This window comes from Anolis sagrei, chromosome 12, assembly GCF_037176765.1.
Source record: "Anolis sagrei isolate rAnoSag1 chromosome 12, rAnoSag1.mat, whole genome shotgun sequence".
In the NCBI taxonomy this organism is placed as follows: Eukaryota; Metazoa; Chordata; class Lepidosauria; order Squamata; family Dactyloidae; genus Anolis; species Anolis sagrei.
In genome coordinates, this window is record NC_090032.1 from 13,289,244 (window position 1) to 13,307,604 (window position 18,361).

The window sequence follows — 18,361 nt, forward strand, 5'->3', positions numbered from 1 at the left end:
TTGTATGGCTTTTATGATTCCAGGATGGAAGGATAGAGAGTGAGGAAGGAAGGAAGGAAGGAAGGAAGGAAGGAAGGAAGGAAGGAAGGAAGGAAGGAAGGAGAGGGGGGGAGGAGGGAGGGAAAGAGGGAGGGAGGAGTTTGAGTGGATGGCTCTTGGGGCCTCTCAATTTTATGATTCTAGGATGGAAGGAGAAACAGAAAGAAAGAAAGAAAGAAAGAAAGAAAGGAAGGAAGGAAGGAAGGAAGGAAGGACAGAAAGAGAGAGGGGGGGAGGAGGAAAGGAAGGAAGGAAGGAAGGAGAGAGAGAGAGTAAAAGGGAGGAAGGGGAGGAAGGAAAGAAAGAGAGAGAGGGGAGGAGGAAAGGAAGGAGAGAGAGTAAAAGGAAGGAAGGAAGGAGAGAGAGGGGGATTAGGAAAGGAAGGAAGGCAGGAAGGAAGGAGAGTGAAAGGGAGGGAGGAGTTTGAGTGTATGGCTTTTATGATTCCAGGATGTAAGGATAGAGAGTGAGAGGAAGGAAGGAAGGAAGGAAGGAAGGAAGGAAGGAAGGAGAGGGGGGGAGGAGGGAGGGAAAGAGGGAGGGAGGAGTTTGAGTGGATGGCTCTTGGGGCCTCTCAATTTTATGATTCTAGGATGGAAGGAGAAACAGAAAGAAAGAAAGAAAGAAAGAAAGAAAGGAAGGAAGGAAGGAAGGAAGGAAGGAGGGACAGAAAGAGAGAGAGGGGGAGGAGGAAAGGAAGGAAGGAAGGAAGGAAGGAGAGAGAGAGAGTAAAAGGGAGGAAGGGGAGGAAGGAAAGAAAGAGAGAGAGGGGAGGAGGAAAGGAAGGAGAGAGAGTAAAAGGAAGGAAGGAAGGAGAGAGAGGGGGATTAGGAAAGGAAGGAAGGCAGGAAGGAAGGAGAGTGAAAGGGAGGGAGGAGTTTGAGTGTATGGCTTTTATGATTCCAGGATGGAAGGATAGAGAGAGAGAGAAAGGAAGGAAAGAAGGAAGGAAGGAAGGAAGGAAGGAAGGAAGGAGAGGGGGGGAGGAGGGAGGGAAAGAGGGAGGGAGGAGTTTGAGTGGATGGCTCTTGGGGCCTCTCAATTTTATGATTCTAGGATGGAAGGAGAAACAGAAAGAAAGAAAGAAAGAAAGAAAGAAAGGAAGGAAGGAAGGAAGGAAGGACAGAAAGAGAGAGGGGGGGAGGAGGAAAGGAAGGAAGGAAGGAAGGAGAGAGAGAGAGTAAAAGGGAGGAAGGGGAGGAAGGAAAGAAAGAGAGAGAGGGGAGGAGGAAAGGAAGGAGAGAGAGTAAAAGGAAGGAAGGAAGGAGAGAGAGGGGGATTAGGAAAGGAAGGAAGGCAGGAAGGAAGGAGAGTGAAAGGGAGGGAGGAGTTTGAGTGTATGGCTTTTATGATTCCAGGATGTAAGGATAGAGAGTGAGAGGAAGGAAGGAAGGAAGGAAGGAAGGAAGGAAGGAAGGAAGGAGAGGGGGGGAGGAGGGAGGGAAAGAGGGAGGGAGGAGTTTGAGTGGATGGCTCTTGGGGCCTCTCAATTTTATGATTCTAGGATGGAAGGAGAAACAGAAAGAAAGAAAGAAAGAAAGAAAGGAAGGAAGGAAGGAAGGAAGGAAGGAGGGACAGAAAGAGAGAGAGGGGGAGGAGGAAAGGAAGGAAGGAAGGAAGGAGAGAGAGAGAGTAAAAGGGAGGAAGGGGAGGAAGGAAAGAAAGAGAGAGAGGGGAGGAGGAAAGGAAGGAGAGAGAGTAAAAGGAAGGAAGGAAGGAGAGAGAGGGGGATTAGGAAAGGAAGGAAGGCAGGAAGGAAGGAGAGTGAAAGGGAGGGAGGAGTTTGAGTGTATGGCTTTTATGATTCCAGGATGGAAGGATAGAGAGAGAGAGAAAGGAAGGAAAGAAGGAAGGAAGGAAGGAAGGAAGGAAGGAAGGAAGGAGAGGGGGGGAGGAGGGAGGGAAAGAGGGAGAGAGGAGTTTGAGTGGATGGCTCTTGGGGCCTCTCAATTTTATGATTCTAGGATGGAAGGAGAAACAGAAAGAAAGAAAAGAAAGAAAGAAAAGAAAGAAAGAAAGAAAGAAAGGAAGGAAGGAAGGACAGAAAGAGAGAGGGGGGGAGGAGGAAAGGAAGGAAGGAAGGAAGGAGAGAGAGAGAGTAAAAGGGAGGAAGGGGAGGAAGGAAAGAAAGAGAGAGAGGGGAGGAGGAAAGGAAGGAGAGAGAGTAAAAGGAAGGAAGGAAGGAGAGAGAGGGGGATTAGGAAAGGAAGGAAGGCAGGAAGGAAGGAGAGTGAAAGGGAGGGAGGAGTTTGAGTGTATGGCTTTTATGATTCCAGGATGTAAGGATAGAGAGTGAGAGGAAGGAAGGAAGGAAGGAAGGAAGGAAGGAAGGAAGGAAGGAAGGAAGGAGAGGGGGGGAGGAGGGAGGGAGAAGAGGGAGGGAGGAGTTTGAGTGGATGGCTCTTGGGGCCTCTCAATTTTATGATTCTAGGATGGAAGGAGAAACAGAAAGAAAGAAAGAAAGAAAGAAAGGAAGGAAGGAAGGAAGGAAGGAGGGACAGAAAGAGAGAGAGGGGGAGGAGGAAAGGAAGGAAGGAAGGAAGGAGAGAGAGAGAGTAAAAGGGAGGAAGGGGAGGAAGGAAAGAAAGAGAGAGAGGGGAGGAGGAAAGGAAGGAGAGAGAGTAAAAGGAAGGAAGGAAGGAGAGAGAGGGGGATTAGGAAAGGAAGGAAGGCAGGAAGGAAGGAGAGTGAAAGGGAGGGAGGAGTTTGAGTGTATGGCTTTTATGATTCCAGGATGGAAGGATAGAGAGTGAGAGGAAGGAAGGAAGGAAGGAAGGAAGGAAGGAAGGAAGGAAGGAAGGAGAGGGGGGGAGGAGGGAGGGAAAGAGGGAGGGAGGAGTTTGAGTGGATGGCTCTTGGGGCCTCTCAATTTTATGATTCTAGGATGGAAGGAGAAACAGAAAGAAAGAAAGAAAGAAAGAAAGAAAGGAAGGAAGGAAGGAAGGAAGGAAGGAAGGACAGAAAGAGAGAGGGGGGGAGGAGGAAAGGAAGGAAGGAAGGAAGGAGAGAGAGAGAGTAAAAGGGAGGAAGGGGAGGAAGGAAAGAAGAGAGAGAGGGGAGGAGGAAAGGAAGGAGAGAGAGTAAAAGGAAGGAAGGAAGGAGAGAGAGGGGGATTAGGAAAGGAAGGAAGGCAGGAAGGAAGGAGAGTGAAAGGGAGGGAGGAGTTTGAGTGTATGGCTTTTATGATTCCAGGATGGAAGGATAGAGAGTGAGAGGAAGGAAGGAAGGAAGGAAGGAAGGAAGGAAGGAAGGAAGGAAGGAGAGGGGGGGAGGAGGGAGGGAAAGAGGGAGGGAGGAGTTTGAGTGGATGGCTCTTGGGGCCTCTCAATTTTATGATTCTAGGATGGAAGGAGAAACAGAAAGAAAGAAAGAAAGAAAGAAAGGAAGGAAGGAAGGAAGGAAGGAAGGAAGGAGGGACAGAAAGAGAGAGAGGGGGAGGAGGAAAGGAAGGAAGGAAGGAAGGAGAGAGAGAGAGTAAAAGGGAGGAAGGGGAGGAAGGAAAGAAGAGAGAGAGGGGAGGAGGAAAGGAAGGAGAGAGAGTAAAAGGAAGGAAGGAAGGAGAGAGAGGGGGATTAGGAAAGGAAGGAAGGCAGGAAGGAAGGAGAGTGAAAGGGAGGGAGGAGTTTGAGTGTATGGCTTTTATGATTCCAGGATGGAAGGATAGAGAGTGAGAGGAAGGAAGGAAGGAAGGAAGGAAGGAAGGAAGGAAGGAAGGAAGGAAGGAAGGAGAGGGGGGGAGGAGGGAGGGAAAGAGGGAGGGAGGAGTTTGAGTGGATGGCTCTTGGGGCCTCTCAATTTTATGATTCTAGGATGGAAGGAGAAACAGAAAGAAAGAAAGAAAGAAAGAAAGGAAGGAAGGAAGGAAGGAAGGAAGGAAGGAAGGAGGGACAGAAAGAGAGAGAGGGGGAGGAGGAAAGGAAGGAAGGAAGGAAGGAGAGAGAGAGAGTAAAAGGGAGGAAGGGGAGGAAGGAAAGAAAGAGAGAGAGGGGAGGAGGAAAGGAAGGAGAGAGAGTAAAAGGAAGGAAGGAAGGAGAGAGAGGGGGATTAGGAAAGGAAGGAAGGCAGGAAGGAAGGAGAGTGAAAGGGAGGGAGGAGTTTGAGTGTATGGCTTTTATGATTCCAGGATGGAAGGATAGAGAGAGAGAGAAAGGAAGGAAAGAAGGAAGGAGAGGGGGGGGAGGAGGGAAGGAAGGAAGGAAGGAAGGAAGGAAGGAGAGAGGGGGAGGAGGGAGGGAGGGAGGGAAGGAAGGAGAGTGAAAGGGAGGGAGTGAGGAGTTTGAGTGGATGGCTCTGGGGGCCTCTCAATTTTATGATTCTAGGATGGAAGGAGAAAGAGAAAGAGAAAGGAAAGAAGGAAGGAAGGAAGGAAGGAAGGAAGGAAAGAGAGAGGGGGAGGAAAGGAAGGAAGGAGAGAGAGAGTAAAAGGAAGGAAGGGAGGAAGGAAAGAAAGAGAGCGGGGGGGGGGGAGGAGGAAAGGAAGGAGAGAGAGTAAAAGAAATGAAGGAAGGAAAGGGGGGGAACTCAAATACCTTCCTTCCTTCCTTCCTTCCTTCCTCTCGGGGCCTCTCAATTTTATGATTCTGGGATGGAAGGAAGGAAGGAGAGAGACGAAGGAAGGAAGGAGAGAGAAGAAGGAAGGAGAGAAAGGAAGGAAAGAGGGATAAAGGAAGAGAGAGAGAAAGAAAGAAGGGAGTTGGACTGGATGACCCTTGTGGCTTCTTCCAATTCTATGATTCAAGGAAGGGAGGGAGGGAAGAAAGGAAGGAGGAGAAGAAGGAAAGGAAAGGTAAGGAGAAGGAAGGGATCATTCCAGCTGGAGGACTGTAGGAACTGTCATCCCAAAGAGTTTTTTTTTCCAGTGGCTCAGTGCAATGCCTTTCTTTTCAGTTTTCCTGTAAAGAAAGGGCTCTGGGGCGCGGAGTTAAAGCCACACAGTGCCTTGCAATGGGATTGTCTGTTCAGTGCAGAACCCAGCCTTCTGAGGTTTCCAGTGTTGCATAGGTCCCTAAAGACAACTCCCACTCAAATATTATCTTGATAGGTTTGGGGCTATTGCTCAAGTGTGCAGGGGTGCAATTGGTTTGGTGAGACAAGAGGCAGCCCTTTCCCAGCGATGGGCTTCCCTTTTGGGTAAAGCCTACGGCAGGCCTGGGGCAATGGTCGGACAGGAGCCTCCTTGGAACCAGAGCAAACATTGGATGGGGAAAGGGGCAATATTGCTGAAGCTGTTGAGCATGCGTCTTTGTGCACGTCTATATGTGCGTCTGTTTGTGGGTTACAGCCTGGCAGCCATCTCTCCGCTTTCATTGTGTTTTTCTTGAGTTGCTCTCCATATGATTTTCCCAATGTGTTCTCATGACCTTCCAGATGCATCCATCGTCTTCCCCCCCAACAAGAAGCTTCTGCCTTCACAGTAAGTCACGGCCATTGCATGACGCCTCCTTTCCTCTCTTCACGCCAGCTGCCCTTTTGCTTTGTGGCTTCCGCCCAAACTTCTTTTCACAGGCTACGAAGGAGGGCAGGCATGAGAAATAAGGTGATGTGTCTCCTTCCCTCTCCGTGCCGTTGTGGAAGAAGGTTGAGCCAGACCGAAGACTGTGATCATGTTTTCCCAAAACTTATGGCCCGATTTTAACCATATTGATATTGGTTGCAAGGTCCACGTCATTCCTATGCAGCCTTGCCATTTCCTTATCCAGAAAGTGGAAAAGAGAACTAGGGAACTATTCGGGATGTGGACCTAAATTGCATAGATAGCAAAAGGGGATGGAAACAGTAGGATCCTTGAGTGGTCATTTTATTTATTTATTTATTTATTTACTGTCCTTGTATACCGCCGTTTCTCAGCCTAATTGGCGACTCAACGCGGTTTACAACAAATATACAGTGCACAGTATACAATTAAAACCATAAAAAACATAATACACAATATTACACGAAATCACAATCCAATACATCTCCTAACTAAAATCGTGGTCCAATTGCATCATCCATATTACCAATCCGTAATCAACACATTCATTGTACCGAATTAGCCAAATGCCTGCTTGAACATCCAAGTTTTTAGTCTTCTTCGGAATACCATCAGCGAGGAGGCTGATCTTACCTCCATGGGAAGGGCGTTCCAGAGCCGAGGGGCCACCACAGAAAAGGCCCTGTCTCTCGTCCCCGCCAGCCGCACCTGTGAAGCAGGCGGGATAGAGAGCAAGGCCTCCCCAGAAGATCTTAGGGTCCTGGTGGGCTGATAGGCCGAGATACGTTCGGATAGGTAGGTTTCCATATGCAGGGACATATACTTACAATAGGGTGAGCATTCATATTTATTTATTTATTTACAGCATTTATATGCCGCCCTTCTCACCCCGAAGGGGACTCAGAGCGGCTTACAATATATATTTTCATACATTATATTATTAGCATGGTATAATATCAGTATTGTATATTACTATATTGCACTATACCATTATATTGTAATATTATTAGTAATATTACATGTAATGTGAATATATAATTATAATTATAATATTGTATTATTATTACTAGTATTATATTGTATTACATTATAATATCATAAATATTATATGTATATACAATATAGGTAAAGGTAAAGGTAGTCCCCTGACATTAAGTCCAGTCATGTCTGACTCTGGGGTGTGGTGCTCATCTCTATTTCTAAGCCGAAGAGCCAGCATTGTCCGTAGACACCTCCAAGGTCATGTGGCCGGCATGACTGCATGGAGCGCCGTTACCTTCCCGCTGGAGCGGTACCTATTGATCTACTCACATTTGCATGTTTCGAACTGCTAGGTTGGCAGAAGATATACAATATACTATATTATATTATTAGTAAAGACAAGATGGAAGTGTCTTCTGCTCCCCTCTGGATTTATTTATTTATTTATTTATTTGAATCCAATATGATATTATTGGGGGGGGGGTGCTGCATCCTCTAGGACGAAGAGCCCTTGATCACAGACTTCCTTCTTTCTTTGGTCGCCGGCATTTTTTGGTACTTCCATTTTATGGTGCCATAAAATACCTCCCCGCTGTTAGGCTGGATCTATTCTGCCATAAAAATCAATGATCTGCTTTGAACTGGATTATATGGCAGTATAGACTCATGTAATCCAGTTCAAAGCAGATAATGTGGATTTTTTTCCATGTCAGTAGTGACTTGAGAAACTGCAAGTTGCTTCTAGTGTAGGAGAATTGGCGTTGCCCAGGGGATGTCCAGATGTTTTGATGTTTTACCATCCTTGTGGGAGGCTTCTCTCATGTCCCTGCATGGGGAGCTGGAGCTGATAGAGAAAGCTCATCCATGCTCTCCCCGGATTCACACCTGCAACCTGTTGGTCTTCAGTCCTGCTGGCACAAGGGTTTAACCCACTGCGCCACCTCCCCGCTTAAATGGTGCCTAATTTTTCTGCTCACAGCTGTTTGTGAACTGCTTAGGTGGACAGTGAGCTGGGCTGAAGGTTGAATGCTCACCTCAACCTTTCAATTGGTATCTTATTGCTGCTGGTGATTAACCAGCTGTGCTAAAGCCCGGCCTGGATTTAATCTTATATTGAGGCAAAGTAGCTTCAGCACAACAAACAAACATTGTGGGGGTGAAACCAAGGCAAGAAAGAGTAACAGGCCCATCAGTGTATCATATTATGTTTATCAGTGTATCATATTTATGAGTCCCCAGTAGCACAGTGGGTTAAACACCTGTGCCAGCAGGACTGAAGACCAACAGGTTGCAGGTTCGAATCCAGGGAGAGGCGGATGAGCTCCCTCTATCAGCTCCAGCTCCTCATGCGGGGACATGAGAGAAGCCTCCCTCAAGGATGATAAAAACATCAAATCATCCAGGCGTCCCCTGGGCAACGTCCTTGCAGACGGCCAATTCTCTCACACCAGAAGCAACTTGCAGTTTCTCAAGTCGCTCCTGACACAGCAAAGAAAAAGTGTACGTAGACTTGTATGATCTGTGTAAAGTTGGTGAGCCTGACTTTATTTATTTGGGTTTCCCCCCCTCAATAGAAACTCTACAGGCACTGCTAGCCCAGACAGCATTGTGAAGCTGAAATTGCAGATCTCTCCGTACCAGAGCCTTCACCGCAGCCTGCTCTGGGGGGAAGAAACGGACGCCAACCTAAGCCTCAACTTTGCCAGCTGCAACACAGGGAATAGCACCAAATATGCTCTCTATGAGAGCCATGTCGGAGAGCCACCGGCCTTGGAGCGCATCTGCCGCGGCCCGGATGGACGTTTCGTGGTGCAGAGCGAGGAAGAATTGGGAGCCATGAGGGAACGGTATTCCACGTCTTCAAAGGACAGTCCATGCCAGTTGGAGCCTTACCTGCAGACCTTCTCTCCCCTTAGATCCAAGGAAGCCGTCTGGCAAAAAGGGATTCACCTTCGGCCCAAGAACTTGAGCCGGGCCCATTGCGAAGCCAAGGCTTCAGGCTACCGGCAGGGACACTACTTTGACTACAGCAGCAGCAGCCCGACGGAGGACGCGGAGCCGTTGTGTATTGTCAACATGAGTCCCGTTGTGTGCTTGTCTGCCGACCAAGAGGCCCGGGTCTCCGAAGAGCGCTTGGCGACGTCGGCATCCTCTTTCTCCTCTCCAAAACCTTATTGCCGACCTCAAAATAGTCAAGTCCAAATAAATACCTCGTCCCAAAGTGGTATCCTCCAGTACTTGAGTCTACCCATCTTCAAGGAGATGAACGTGGATGGCGATTGGCCAGTGGAGGAAGAGGATGAAGAAAGTGAAGAAGAAGAAGAGGAAGAAGAAGAGGATGAGGAGCAACATTCAGAGGCAGACTTCCATGAGGTTTTGGGCGGCACTGAATCCGCTCTATTGCGAGACGAGGACCAAACGCCTTGTCCAGCCTACATGGACATGCAAGTCGATTTAGACTCTGCTCCGAAATCCTTCCTCAAGCTCCCCAACGCCGACGCAGGTCCGGCTAAAGCATCTTTACCTGGTTCCTCTGTTCGCCTGAGTTATATCAGTTCGCCCAAGGAGCCAGGGCCTCCGTTCCAGGTACGCTCACCCACCCATTCCCTTGCTGACGGCACCCCGACAGAGATGTTGTACGCAGCCAATTCCTCGGACCACAACTGGCTCCGCTCGGCAGAGCCACCCCGAGAGCCGTTGCCCGCCGAGAGGCGCCGGTTGCCCCCCGAGACATTGCCGAGGGGGAGCTTGACCAGCCAAAGCAGTGGCCGTGGCAGCGCCTCCTTCCTGCGCCCCTCTTCGCTGGCTCCCTCCTTGGCCAGCAGCTACCTCAGTTCGCCCTTGGCGGAAACGAGCCATTGGCACAACAGCTCCACAGGAGACGAGTGCAGGCCCAAAAGAGAACCATCCATTGTTGCCAACAATAAAAGGTGAGACAGAGTGTTGGAAACAGCAGCCTTCCAATTTAACATTCCAGGTTTTCCAGCTTCGTGAGGGTATGCTTGATTCCGGCCACAGGGGGAGCTGCCACTTCACTGTCCACTTGTGACATCGAGTCCTTGATGGAATACTTCCTCATTCTTCTGCACACTGATGGAAGGTTTTATGGTGTTGTAAATTACTTAAATTAGCCTCCTCACATAAACCTGTACCTAAATTTCCTACTTGAGAGATGCAGCTGTCTTTAGGGCTGCATAGGTCAACAGCAAGCTAGATCATCTGGGGAGGCCCTGCTCTCGACCCCACCGCTATCACAAGTGAGGCTGGTGGGGACGAGGAGCAGGGCCTTCTCAGTGGTGGCCCCCCACCTGTAGAACTCTCTCCCGGGGGAAATCAGGGCATCAACATCCCTCCTTGCCTTCAGGAGGAAGGTAAAGACGTGGCTATGGGACCAGGCCTTTGGGCATCCTGACAATTAGATATGGAAACCAGATGGATAGGACCGACAATGTGTGGAAAGTAGAACCTAAAATATGAGTCTGTTAAATGCTGACCAGCAATGAGGTTTGTATTGCTTTTATTGTTTTAATTGCTTTTACGGGTTTTATGGTTGTTTTGCCGATAATAATTATTGCTTATGTTAATTGTCATCATTGCTATAATTGCTGTTGTTAACTGATGTTGTGTTTTGTTGTCTTTTTTGTTTTGTTTTTTGTTTTGCTGTCATGTAATGCGGGCATCGGATTGTGCCTTGCTTATGTAAGCCGCCCTGAGTCCCCTCCGGGGTGAGAAGGGCGGGGTATAAGTGACTGTAATAAATAATAAATAAAATAATTATTAATGGTCAGGAGCTTACTCTGACCTGGGCTGGCTTCAAACTTATGACCTCTTGGTCAGTAGTGATTTAATGCAGTTGGCTACCAACTAGCTGCGCCACAGCCTGGTTCCTTAGCATTAGCATTGAATAGCATTGCAGCTTCAAAGCCCAGCTGCTTATATCCCCCTGAGAGGGGATATGATAACCATGTATAAATATGTGAGAGGAAGCCACAGGGAGGAGGGAGCAAGCTTGTTTTCTGCTTCCCTGGAGACTAGGATGCGGAACAATGGCTTCAAACTACAAGAGAGGAGATTCCATCTGAACATGAGGAAGAACTTCCTGACTGTGAGAGCCGTTCAGCAGTGGAACTCTCTGTCCCGGAGTGTGGTGGAGGCTCCCTCTTTGGAAGCTTTTAAACAGGGGCTGGATGGCCATCTGTCAGGGGTGATTTGAATGCAATATTCCTGCTTCTTGGCAGAATGGGGTTGGACTGGATGGCCCATGAGGTCTCTTCCAACTCTTTGATTCTATGATTCTGTGATTCTAGGTGTTAGCTGGCCCTGATTGTTTCCTGTCTGGAGCTCCCCTGTTTTTTGAATCTTGCTTTTTATTTACTGTCAGTGTTTATTTATTTATCGTGTCAGGGGCAGACCAGACATTTGCATTGCATTTTTAACAAACAAACAGACAGACAAACATAATCATCATCATCATATTTATTTGTATCCCGCCACCATCTCCCCAATGGTGACTTCGACCGGCTTACATGGGGCCAAACCCGAACAAGAATTACAATATAACAATACAAATTGCAATAAAATGAACAACATAACACAAAGTTTACAAGCTTGGTAGTTGATTAAATATCCTTTGACCAGTATCTGGCCACTTGGAGTGCCTCTGGTGTTGCTAGAAGAAGGTCCTCGATTGTGCATGTTGTCAAATTTGGATATTGTATGCCCATTTTGGTTTGCCAGTTTGATTGTACCTCTTTGGTGTGGGAGGGGCTTCAGGCACAGGACTCCATTTTGTGTTCAGTTTGCACCAGACCTCAGTGGAGGTGGATGCAGGTCGCTGTTTGGACTTCAGTAGAGGAGTATGCTTTCAGACTTCAATAATAATAATAAGTTATCTATATCTATAAATCTGTAAGGGGCATCCAACGGGACAGCAAAACTAAAAAAAACCCCAACGAAAACTAACCAAAATTCCCATGCACATACCTCAACCCACAAGGTAAAACATATTGAATCAAAATTAAAAACAACACAACAACACACTCACAAAACGACAAAACAACTGAGCATGCGCAATGGCACCCAGCCGCAAGTTCCCTGGCGCGCGCACATGGCCTGTCGGCCAACGCTCTCTCCGTGAAGCCACGCCCCCATCCTCCGTCGCCCTGCCCCGCGCGATCACCCCAAACCACGGCCCCTCCCTCCCCCTGCCCACCCCACACGATCACGCCACAACACGCCGCCTCCAAGGAAGCCCCGCCCACTCCAAGCCCCGCCGCACCCCTTCCCGCCCTCAAAACCATCCTTCCTCCCCCTCCTTCATCTTACCTCGCCCACGTGACACGCCCCCTTCCTTCGCCCCCCACCCTTCCCTCCCTCACTCAATCCTCCTCCTCCCACCCCCCCCCCCCCTCCGGTAAGACACGCCCCCTTCCTTCGCCCCCCACTCCTTCCCTCCCTCACTCAATCCTTCCCTCCTCCCACCCCCCCTTCCTTCCCCACGGCGGGCCCAATCAAGGAAGAGGAAAAACATCAAAGGAAGGAAGGAAACAGAGAAGGAAACATGGAAGCAAAGAGTGAAGGAAAGAGGTAGAGAAGGAAGAAAAGAGAGAAAGAGGAAATGAAGAGGGATGGAAAGAAATGGGTAGAGAAAGAAGGAAGGAGATAAGGAAAGAAAAGGAAGGAAAGAGGAGCGAAGAAAGAAGAGAAAGAAAGAGAAAGAGGGGGGAAGGAAGGACAGAAAAAAGGAAGAATGGAAACAAAAACCAAAGGAAGGCAGGAAGAAAGGAAAGAGGCAGAGAAAGAAGAAAGAGAAAGGGAAGGAAAAGAAAAAAGGAAGAAGGAAAGAGGAAGAGAAGGAAGGAAGGAGAGAAGGAAAGAAGAAAAGGGAAGGAGGGAAAGAAGGAGAGAAAGAGGGAGGTAAGGTGGGCCACAGCAACGCGTGGCCGGGAAAGCTAGTATTTATTATTTGTTGTATGGTGCGGGATTGAATATTGCCATAATCTCTAAGCCGCTCTGAGTCCCCTTCGGGGTTGAGAAGAACAGGGTATAAATACAGTAAATAAAATAAAATAAATAAATAATAAACGTTATTTATACCCCGCCACCATCTCCCCGATGGGGACGCGGAGCGGCATACATGGGGCCAAGCCCAAACAACATTGTGAAGAGGTTGTTAAACTGCTGCCACCAATTGTAAAGAAGACCGTTTCAATGCCACCGCCACCAAATGTGAAGGTGCGAGTGGTAAAACACCCACTGCCACCTAATCTATGAGGGAAGCCGGGCAACGATCAATATCAGCCTAGGAACTATTTTATAAAGGGACTGTTTCTGACTGACTTTATTATTGCAGGCTGTTCAACTTAGAAGAAACTGTATCAGGCAAGACTTGAGGAGAACAGTAACAAGTTTATTTTAACAGCAGTATAATAAGTTTAACTGTTTCTTCAAAAGAGGCACAAATCTTGGTGGTTACAATAGTAATGTTTCATGAGTAATCTCAGGCACTGTCTTCAAGAAGTTTCTTTAAGCAGATGTAACCCTTCTGGACAACTGCCCTAATATAACAACTAAGCTAAAAGGCTTATTTTCACAGAATTCCCTATAGCACACTGGCTACAGACATATTCCCTGAATCTCAACCTAGAGACCCAGTGTTCTCTCAGTAGCTCTCCGGCCACTGACTAATTCCCTGTTTCTCCCACTAGAGAAATCAGGCCCTTCCTGTAGCTCACCGGCTTACAACTACATTCCCTGAATCTCCACCCTGAGACTCAGTGTTCTCTCAGTAGCTCTCTGGCCACTGACTGACTTTTTTAAACACAGCTGCCTCACTCATGAAGAGGCCGTTGGCTCCGCCCCTGTTGCTATGGCAACTCAGCTAACACCAAGCCACCCTCTCCCACAAAACATAATCTCCCATACTTACCATCCCTAAACCACTGTCCAAACTACACATAACCAAAGAAATAAAACTTACACATCGTCACAAACATATTACATCAAGATAAAACCAAAACATAAACAACAAGCAACATCATCAAAATTACATAAAAAAAATAAAATCAATAAAAATAGCATTACAATAAACAAAAAACACAGACATAGTAAACAGTGGGCGAGCCACATGTACAGGATAAAATGTTAAAAACTATAATGAGATAAAAATAGGAGCAGGTTAATCATAAAATCATAAAAATACACAGGGTTGTGAAACTAAACTTCCCATTTTGGGGGGGATGGATGTATTATTATTTATTATTTATTTCTTTCATTTCTATCCCGCTCTCCTCACCTCTCAGGGGACTCAGAGCGGATGTATCCACTTAGATGTGGATACATCTAAGCAAAAATTCAATGCCTCATTATACAAATCATATAAAACACTAGCTGTCCCCTGCCACACGTTGCTGCGGCCCAGTCTGGTGATCTGGAAAATAAAGTAATGAGAAAGTGTTGGTTTCTAATATATGCAATTTCTTTCTGCTTGTGGGTAAACAGTATTTCTTGCTTGCCATAGACGCAGGCGAAACGTCAGGAGAAATGCCTCTAAAACATGGCCCTATAGCCCGAGAAAACCCACAAGAACCTAGTATTTCTTGCTGTTTCTTTGTCAGTGTTGATGTGGAGAGTGTCTGGTTTGCCCACCCTGGAAATGCAACATATCATTATCCTTCTTTAAGGGTCCCTTTCAAATCTATGATACTGTATCTGCAGTTTCAAAGCCTGGCTGCTTCCTGTCTGGGGGAATCCTTTGTTGGGAGGTGTTAGCTGGCCCTCATTGCTTAATGTCTGGAATTCCCCAACACAGAAGTTCTGGACCACTCTCACAACCACCATGTCAGACTACACAGAGAAGCCATTGAAATCCACAAGCATGTGGACAACTTCAACAGAAAGGAAGAAACCATGAAAATGAACAAAATCTGGCTACCAGTATTAAAAAACTCAAAAATTACAACAGCAAAACAACAGAGGGGAAACAAACAGGCACATAAAATCACTCTCAACAAGGGATTCCCCTCGGGCACTTCCAAGCCATTGAATGCAAATCAAGGTGATCAGCTGAAACATTCACATTAGCCCCAGCAGACAAAAGGTCCTTTGTCTCACCCTGGTCATTCCACATATATATAAACCCATTTCCTACTTCCAACAATCCTCACTACCTCTGAGGATGCTTGCCATAGATGTAGGCGAAACGTCAGGAGAAAAATTGCCTCCAGAACATGGCCATATAGCCCGGAAAAACCTACAACAACCCATTCCCCTGTTTGTTTGTTTTTTAGTGTTGCTCTTTATTTACTGTCCTGATTTTAGAAGTTTTTTTAAATATTGCTGGCCAGATTGTGTTCCTTTTCATGGTTTCCTCCTTTCTGTTGAAATTGTCCACATGCCTGTGGATTTCAGTGGCTTCTCTGTGTAGTGTGGCATGCTGGGTCCAGGTTGGTTCATCAGATGCTCCGCTATGGCTGACTTCTCAGGTTGACTTAGTCTGCAGTGCCTTTCATGTTCCTTGATTCGTGTCTTGGCAATGTTGTTGTGTTTGGGGCTCCCTATGTAGACTTGTCCACAGCTGTATGGTATATAGTAGACTCCTGTACTTTGAAATGGGGATAAAATAAGATACTTTCTCCCTTGGATTGTTTTCAGGAAGAACACATCCGTGGATGAGAGCTACGAATGGGACTCAGAACTCACCCTTGAGTCCGACCTGCTGAATGCTCTGCAGTTGTATCGGAATGAAAACCCCAAGCGGCCAGTCTCCACCATCGAAGCACATGAGTTGGAGAAGCAGAGTAAGCATTTATGGCAGTGGGTCTCAACCTGGGGGTCGGGATCCCTGTGGGGGTCGTCAAGGAGTGTCAGAGAGGTCGCCAAAGGCCATCAGAAAACAGTATTTTCTGTTGGTTATGGGGGTTCTGTGTGGAAAGTTTGGTCCAATTCCATGGTTGGTGGTGCTCCGAATGCTCTTTGATTGTAAGTGAACTATAAATCCCAGCAACTACAACTCCCAAATGTCAAGATTCTATTTTCCCTGAACTCCACCAGTGTTCACATTTGGGCATATTGAGTATTTGTATAGAGATTGGTCCAGATCCATCATTGTTGGAGTCTACAGTGATCTCTGGATGTAGGTGAACTACAACTCCAAAACCAAAGGACACTGCCCACCAAACCCTTCCAGTATTTTCTGTTGGTCATGGGAGAACTGTGTGCCAAGTTTGGTTGAATTCCATCGTTGGTGGGGTTCCAAATGCTCTGTGATTGTAGGTGAACTATAAATCCCAGCAACTACAACTCCCAAATGACAAAATCAATCCCCCCACGATCCCAACAGGATTCAAATTTGGGCGTATCAGATATTTGTGCCAAATTTGATCCAGTGAATGAAAATACATCCTGCATATCAGATATTTTTCATTACAGTAGCAAAAATACAGTTATGAAGTAGCAACAAAAATAATTACCGCATATACTCGAGTAAATCCCAGCAACTACAACTCCCAAATGTCAAGATACTATTTTCCCTAAACTCCACCAGTGTTCACATTTGGACATATTGAGTATTCTTGTAGAATTTGGTCCAAATCCATCATTGTTTGAGTCCACAGTGCTCTCTGGATGTAGATGAACTACAACTCCAAAACCAAAGGACACTGACCACCAAACGCTTCCTTTTCTGTTGGTCATGGGAGAACTGTGTCCCAAGTTTGAATTCCATCGTTGGGGGGGGGGGGGGTTCCAAATGCTCTGTGATTGTAGGTGAACTATAAATCCCAGCAACTACAATCCCCTAATGACAAAATCATTTTTTTGAGTGAAGGACATACATTGGGTTGTTACGTGTCTTGTGTCCAAATTTGGTGCCAATTCGTCCAGTGGTTTTTGAGTTCTGTCAATCCCACAAACGAATATTACATTTTTATTTATATAGCTTTGGGTCACTCCTTCTCCCTATGAATCTGTATAGTAACTCCATGAAGCAGGTCACGGTGAGATCGGAACCTGAATCTCCTAAATCCCAAACTTGCAGACTAATTTTACTCACCTAGTTGTTGAAGACAGCGGTACCTTCTTATATGCCTTGATCTTGGAGTCCTCGTGGACAACAAGTTAAACATGAGCCAACAATGTGATGTGGCGGCAAAAAAAGCCAATGGGATTTTGGCCTGCATTAATAGGAGCATAGTGTCTAGATCTATGGAAGTAATGCTACCCCTCTATTCTGCTTTGGTTAGACCACACCTGGAATATTGTGTCCAATTCTGGGCACCACAATTCAAGAGAGATATTGACAAGCTGGAATGTGTCCAGAGGAGGGCGACTCAAATGATCAAGGGTCTGGAGAACAAGTCCTATGAGGAGCGGCTTGGGGAACTGGGCATGTTTAGCCTGAAGAAGAGAAGGCTGAGAGGAGATATGATAGCCATGTATAAATATGTGAGAGGAAGCCACAGGGAGGAGGGAGCAAGCTTGTTTTCTGCTTCCTTGGAGACTAGGACGCGGAACAATGGCTTCAAACTACAAGAGAGGAGATTCCATCTAAACATTAGGAAGAACTTCCTGACTGTGAGAGCCGTTCATCAGTGGAACTCTCTGCCCCGGAGTGTGGTGGAGGCTCCTTCTTTGGAAGCTTTTAAGCAGAGGCTGGATGGCCATCTGTCAGGGGTGATTTGAATGCAATATTCCTGCTTCTTGGCAGAATGGGGTTGGACTGGATGGCCCATGAGGTCTCTACCAACTCTTTGATTCTATGATTCTATGACCACGTCTCTCTTTCCTCTGCAGGTTCAAAGACCACCAATGAAAGCAATGGCTCACCCTCCAATTCCCAGTCGGCGGGGGCCCTGGACTGGCCCCATTCGCCGGAGGCCTTGCCGAGTCCCGAGGAACGCTGTGCCGCGCTGCGGGAAGAGTTTCTGGCCTACCGCCAGCGCCGGGAAGCCACGCAACAACGTCGCCAGAAGCTGGCTTCGGGCAGGAAGCAGAGGGATGAGCGACTGGAGCAGACCACTTTGCTATGAAGCACCACTTGGACACGTTTTCCCCTCATTGAGACATGCGTTTGTGTGTCGCTGTGCCGTCAAGAAGAGACACTTTGGCTGTCCTATTGTGGAGAGCTGCTCCTCAGGCGAACTCACGGCCTCCGAGAGCGGTGGAGGCTTTTAAAGCACGGCCGTTGTCGGGAGGGCTTTGATTTGCCTTCCTGCCTGGCAGAAGGGGGTTGTGGGCTGGAAGACCCCCCTATTGTATGTCTATTATCTTCTTTTTGGGGATTGTAAAGCAAAGGCTGGATGGCCATCTGTCGGGAGGGCTTTGATTGTGTCTTCTTGTATAACAGGGTTGGTCTGGATGGCCCTTGGGAGTCTTTCCCAAGTCTACAAATCTCTATGAACTGCATCAAAAACACTAGGAGAAGTTTTCTGATTAGGCGGTAGATAATGGGAGCCCTAGGGCATCCAATCATGTTGGGAGAAAGTTTGTGGAAACTACTGTTTTAAAGGTGTGGGGCTGGGGTTTGCTGTTTTTTTAAATATATATATATATATTTGAAGAAGTTCTGCTAAGTGCGGTTTTGTGTGAACTGGAATGCTATCAACATGGGAACTGGGTTGCTGTGAGTTTTCCGGGCTGTATGGCTATGTTCCAGAAGGCAAGTCTACATAGGTAAAGGTAAAGGTAGTCCCCTGACATTAAGTCCAGTCATGTCTGACTCTGGGGTGTGGTGCTCATCTCAATTTCTAAGCTGAAGAGCCAGCGTTGTCCGTAGACACCTCCAAGGTCATGTGGCCGGCATGACTGCATGGAGCGCCGTTACCTTCCCGCCGGAGCGGTACCTATTGATCTACTCACATTTGCATGTTT

General features: G+C 47.2%; 1 protein-coding gene across 1 annotated transcript in view; it reads left to right on the forward strand.

Annotated features, from left to right (window-relative positions):
- The window catches only part of IGSF9 (immunoglobulin superfamily member 9), a 121,248-nt gene extending 103,195 nt beyond the window's left edge, over positions 1-18,053 (forward strand). Inside the window, exons 17-21 of the mRNA XM_067472673.1 lie at positions 4,779-4,825; positions 5,362-5,452; positions 8,068-9,423; positions 15,146-15,291; positions 17,285-18,053. Of these exons, the coding sequence (XP_067328774.1) occupies positions 4,779-4,825; positions 5,362-5,452; positions 8,068-9,423; positions 15,146-15,291; positions 17,285-17,520 (1,876 nt within the window). The 3' untranslated portion in view covers positions 17,521-18,053. The remainder of the gene's footprint in view (positions 1-4,778; positions 4,826-5,361; positions 5,453-8,067; positions 9,424-15,145; positions 15,292-17,284) is intronic.
- Positions 18,054-18,361: the final 308 nt, after the last annotated feature.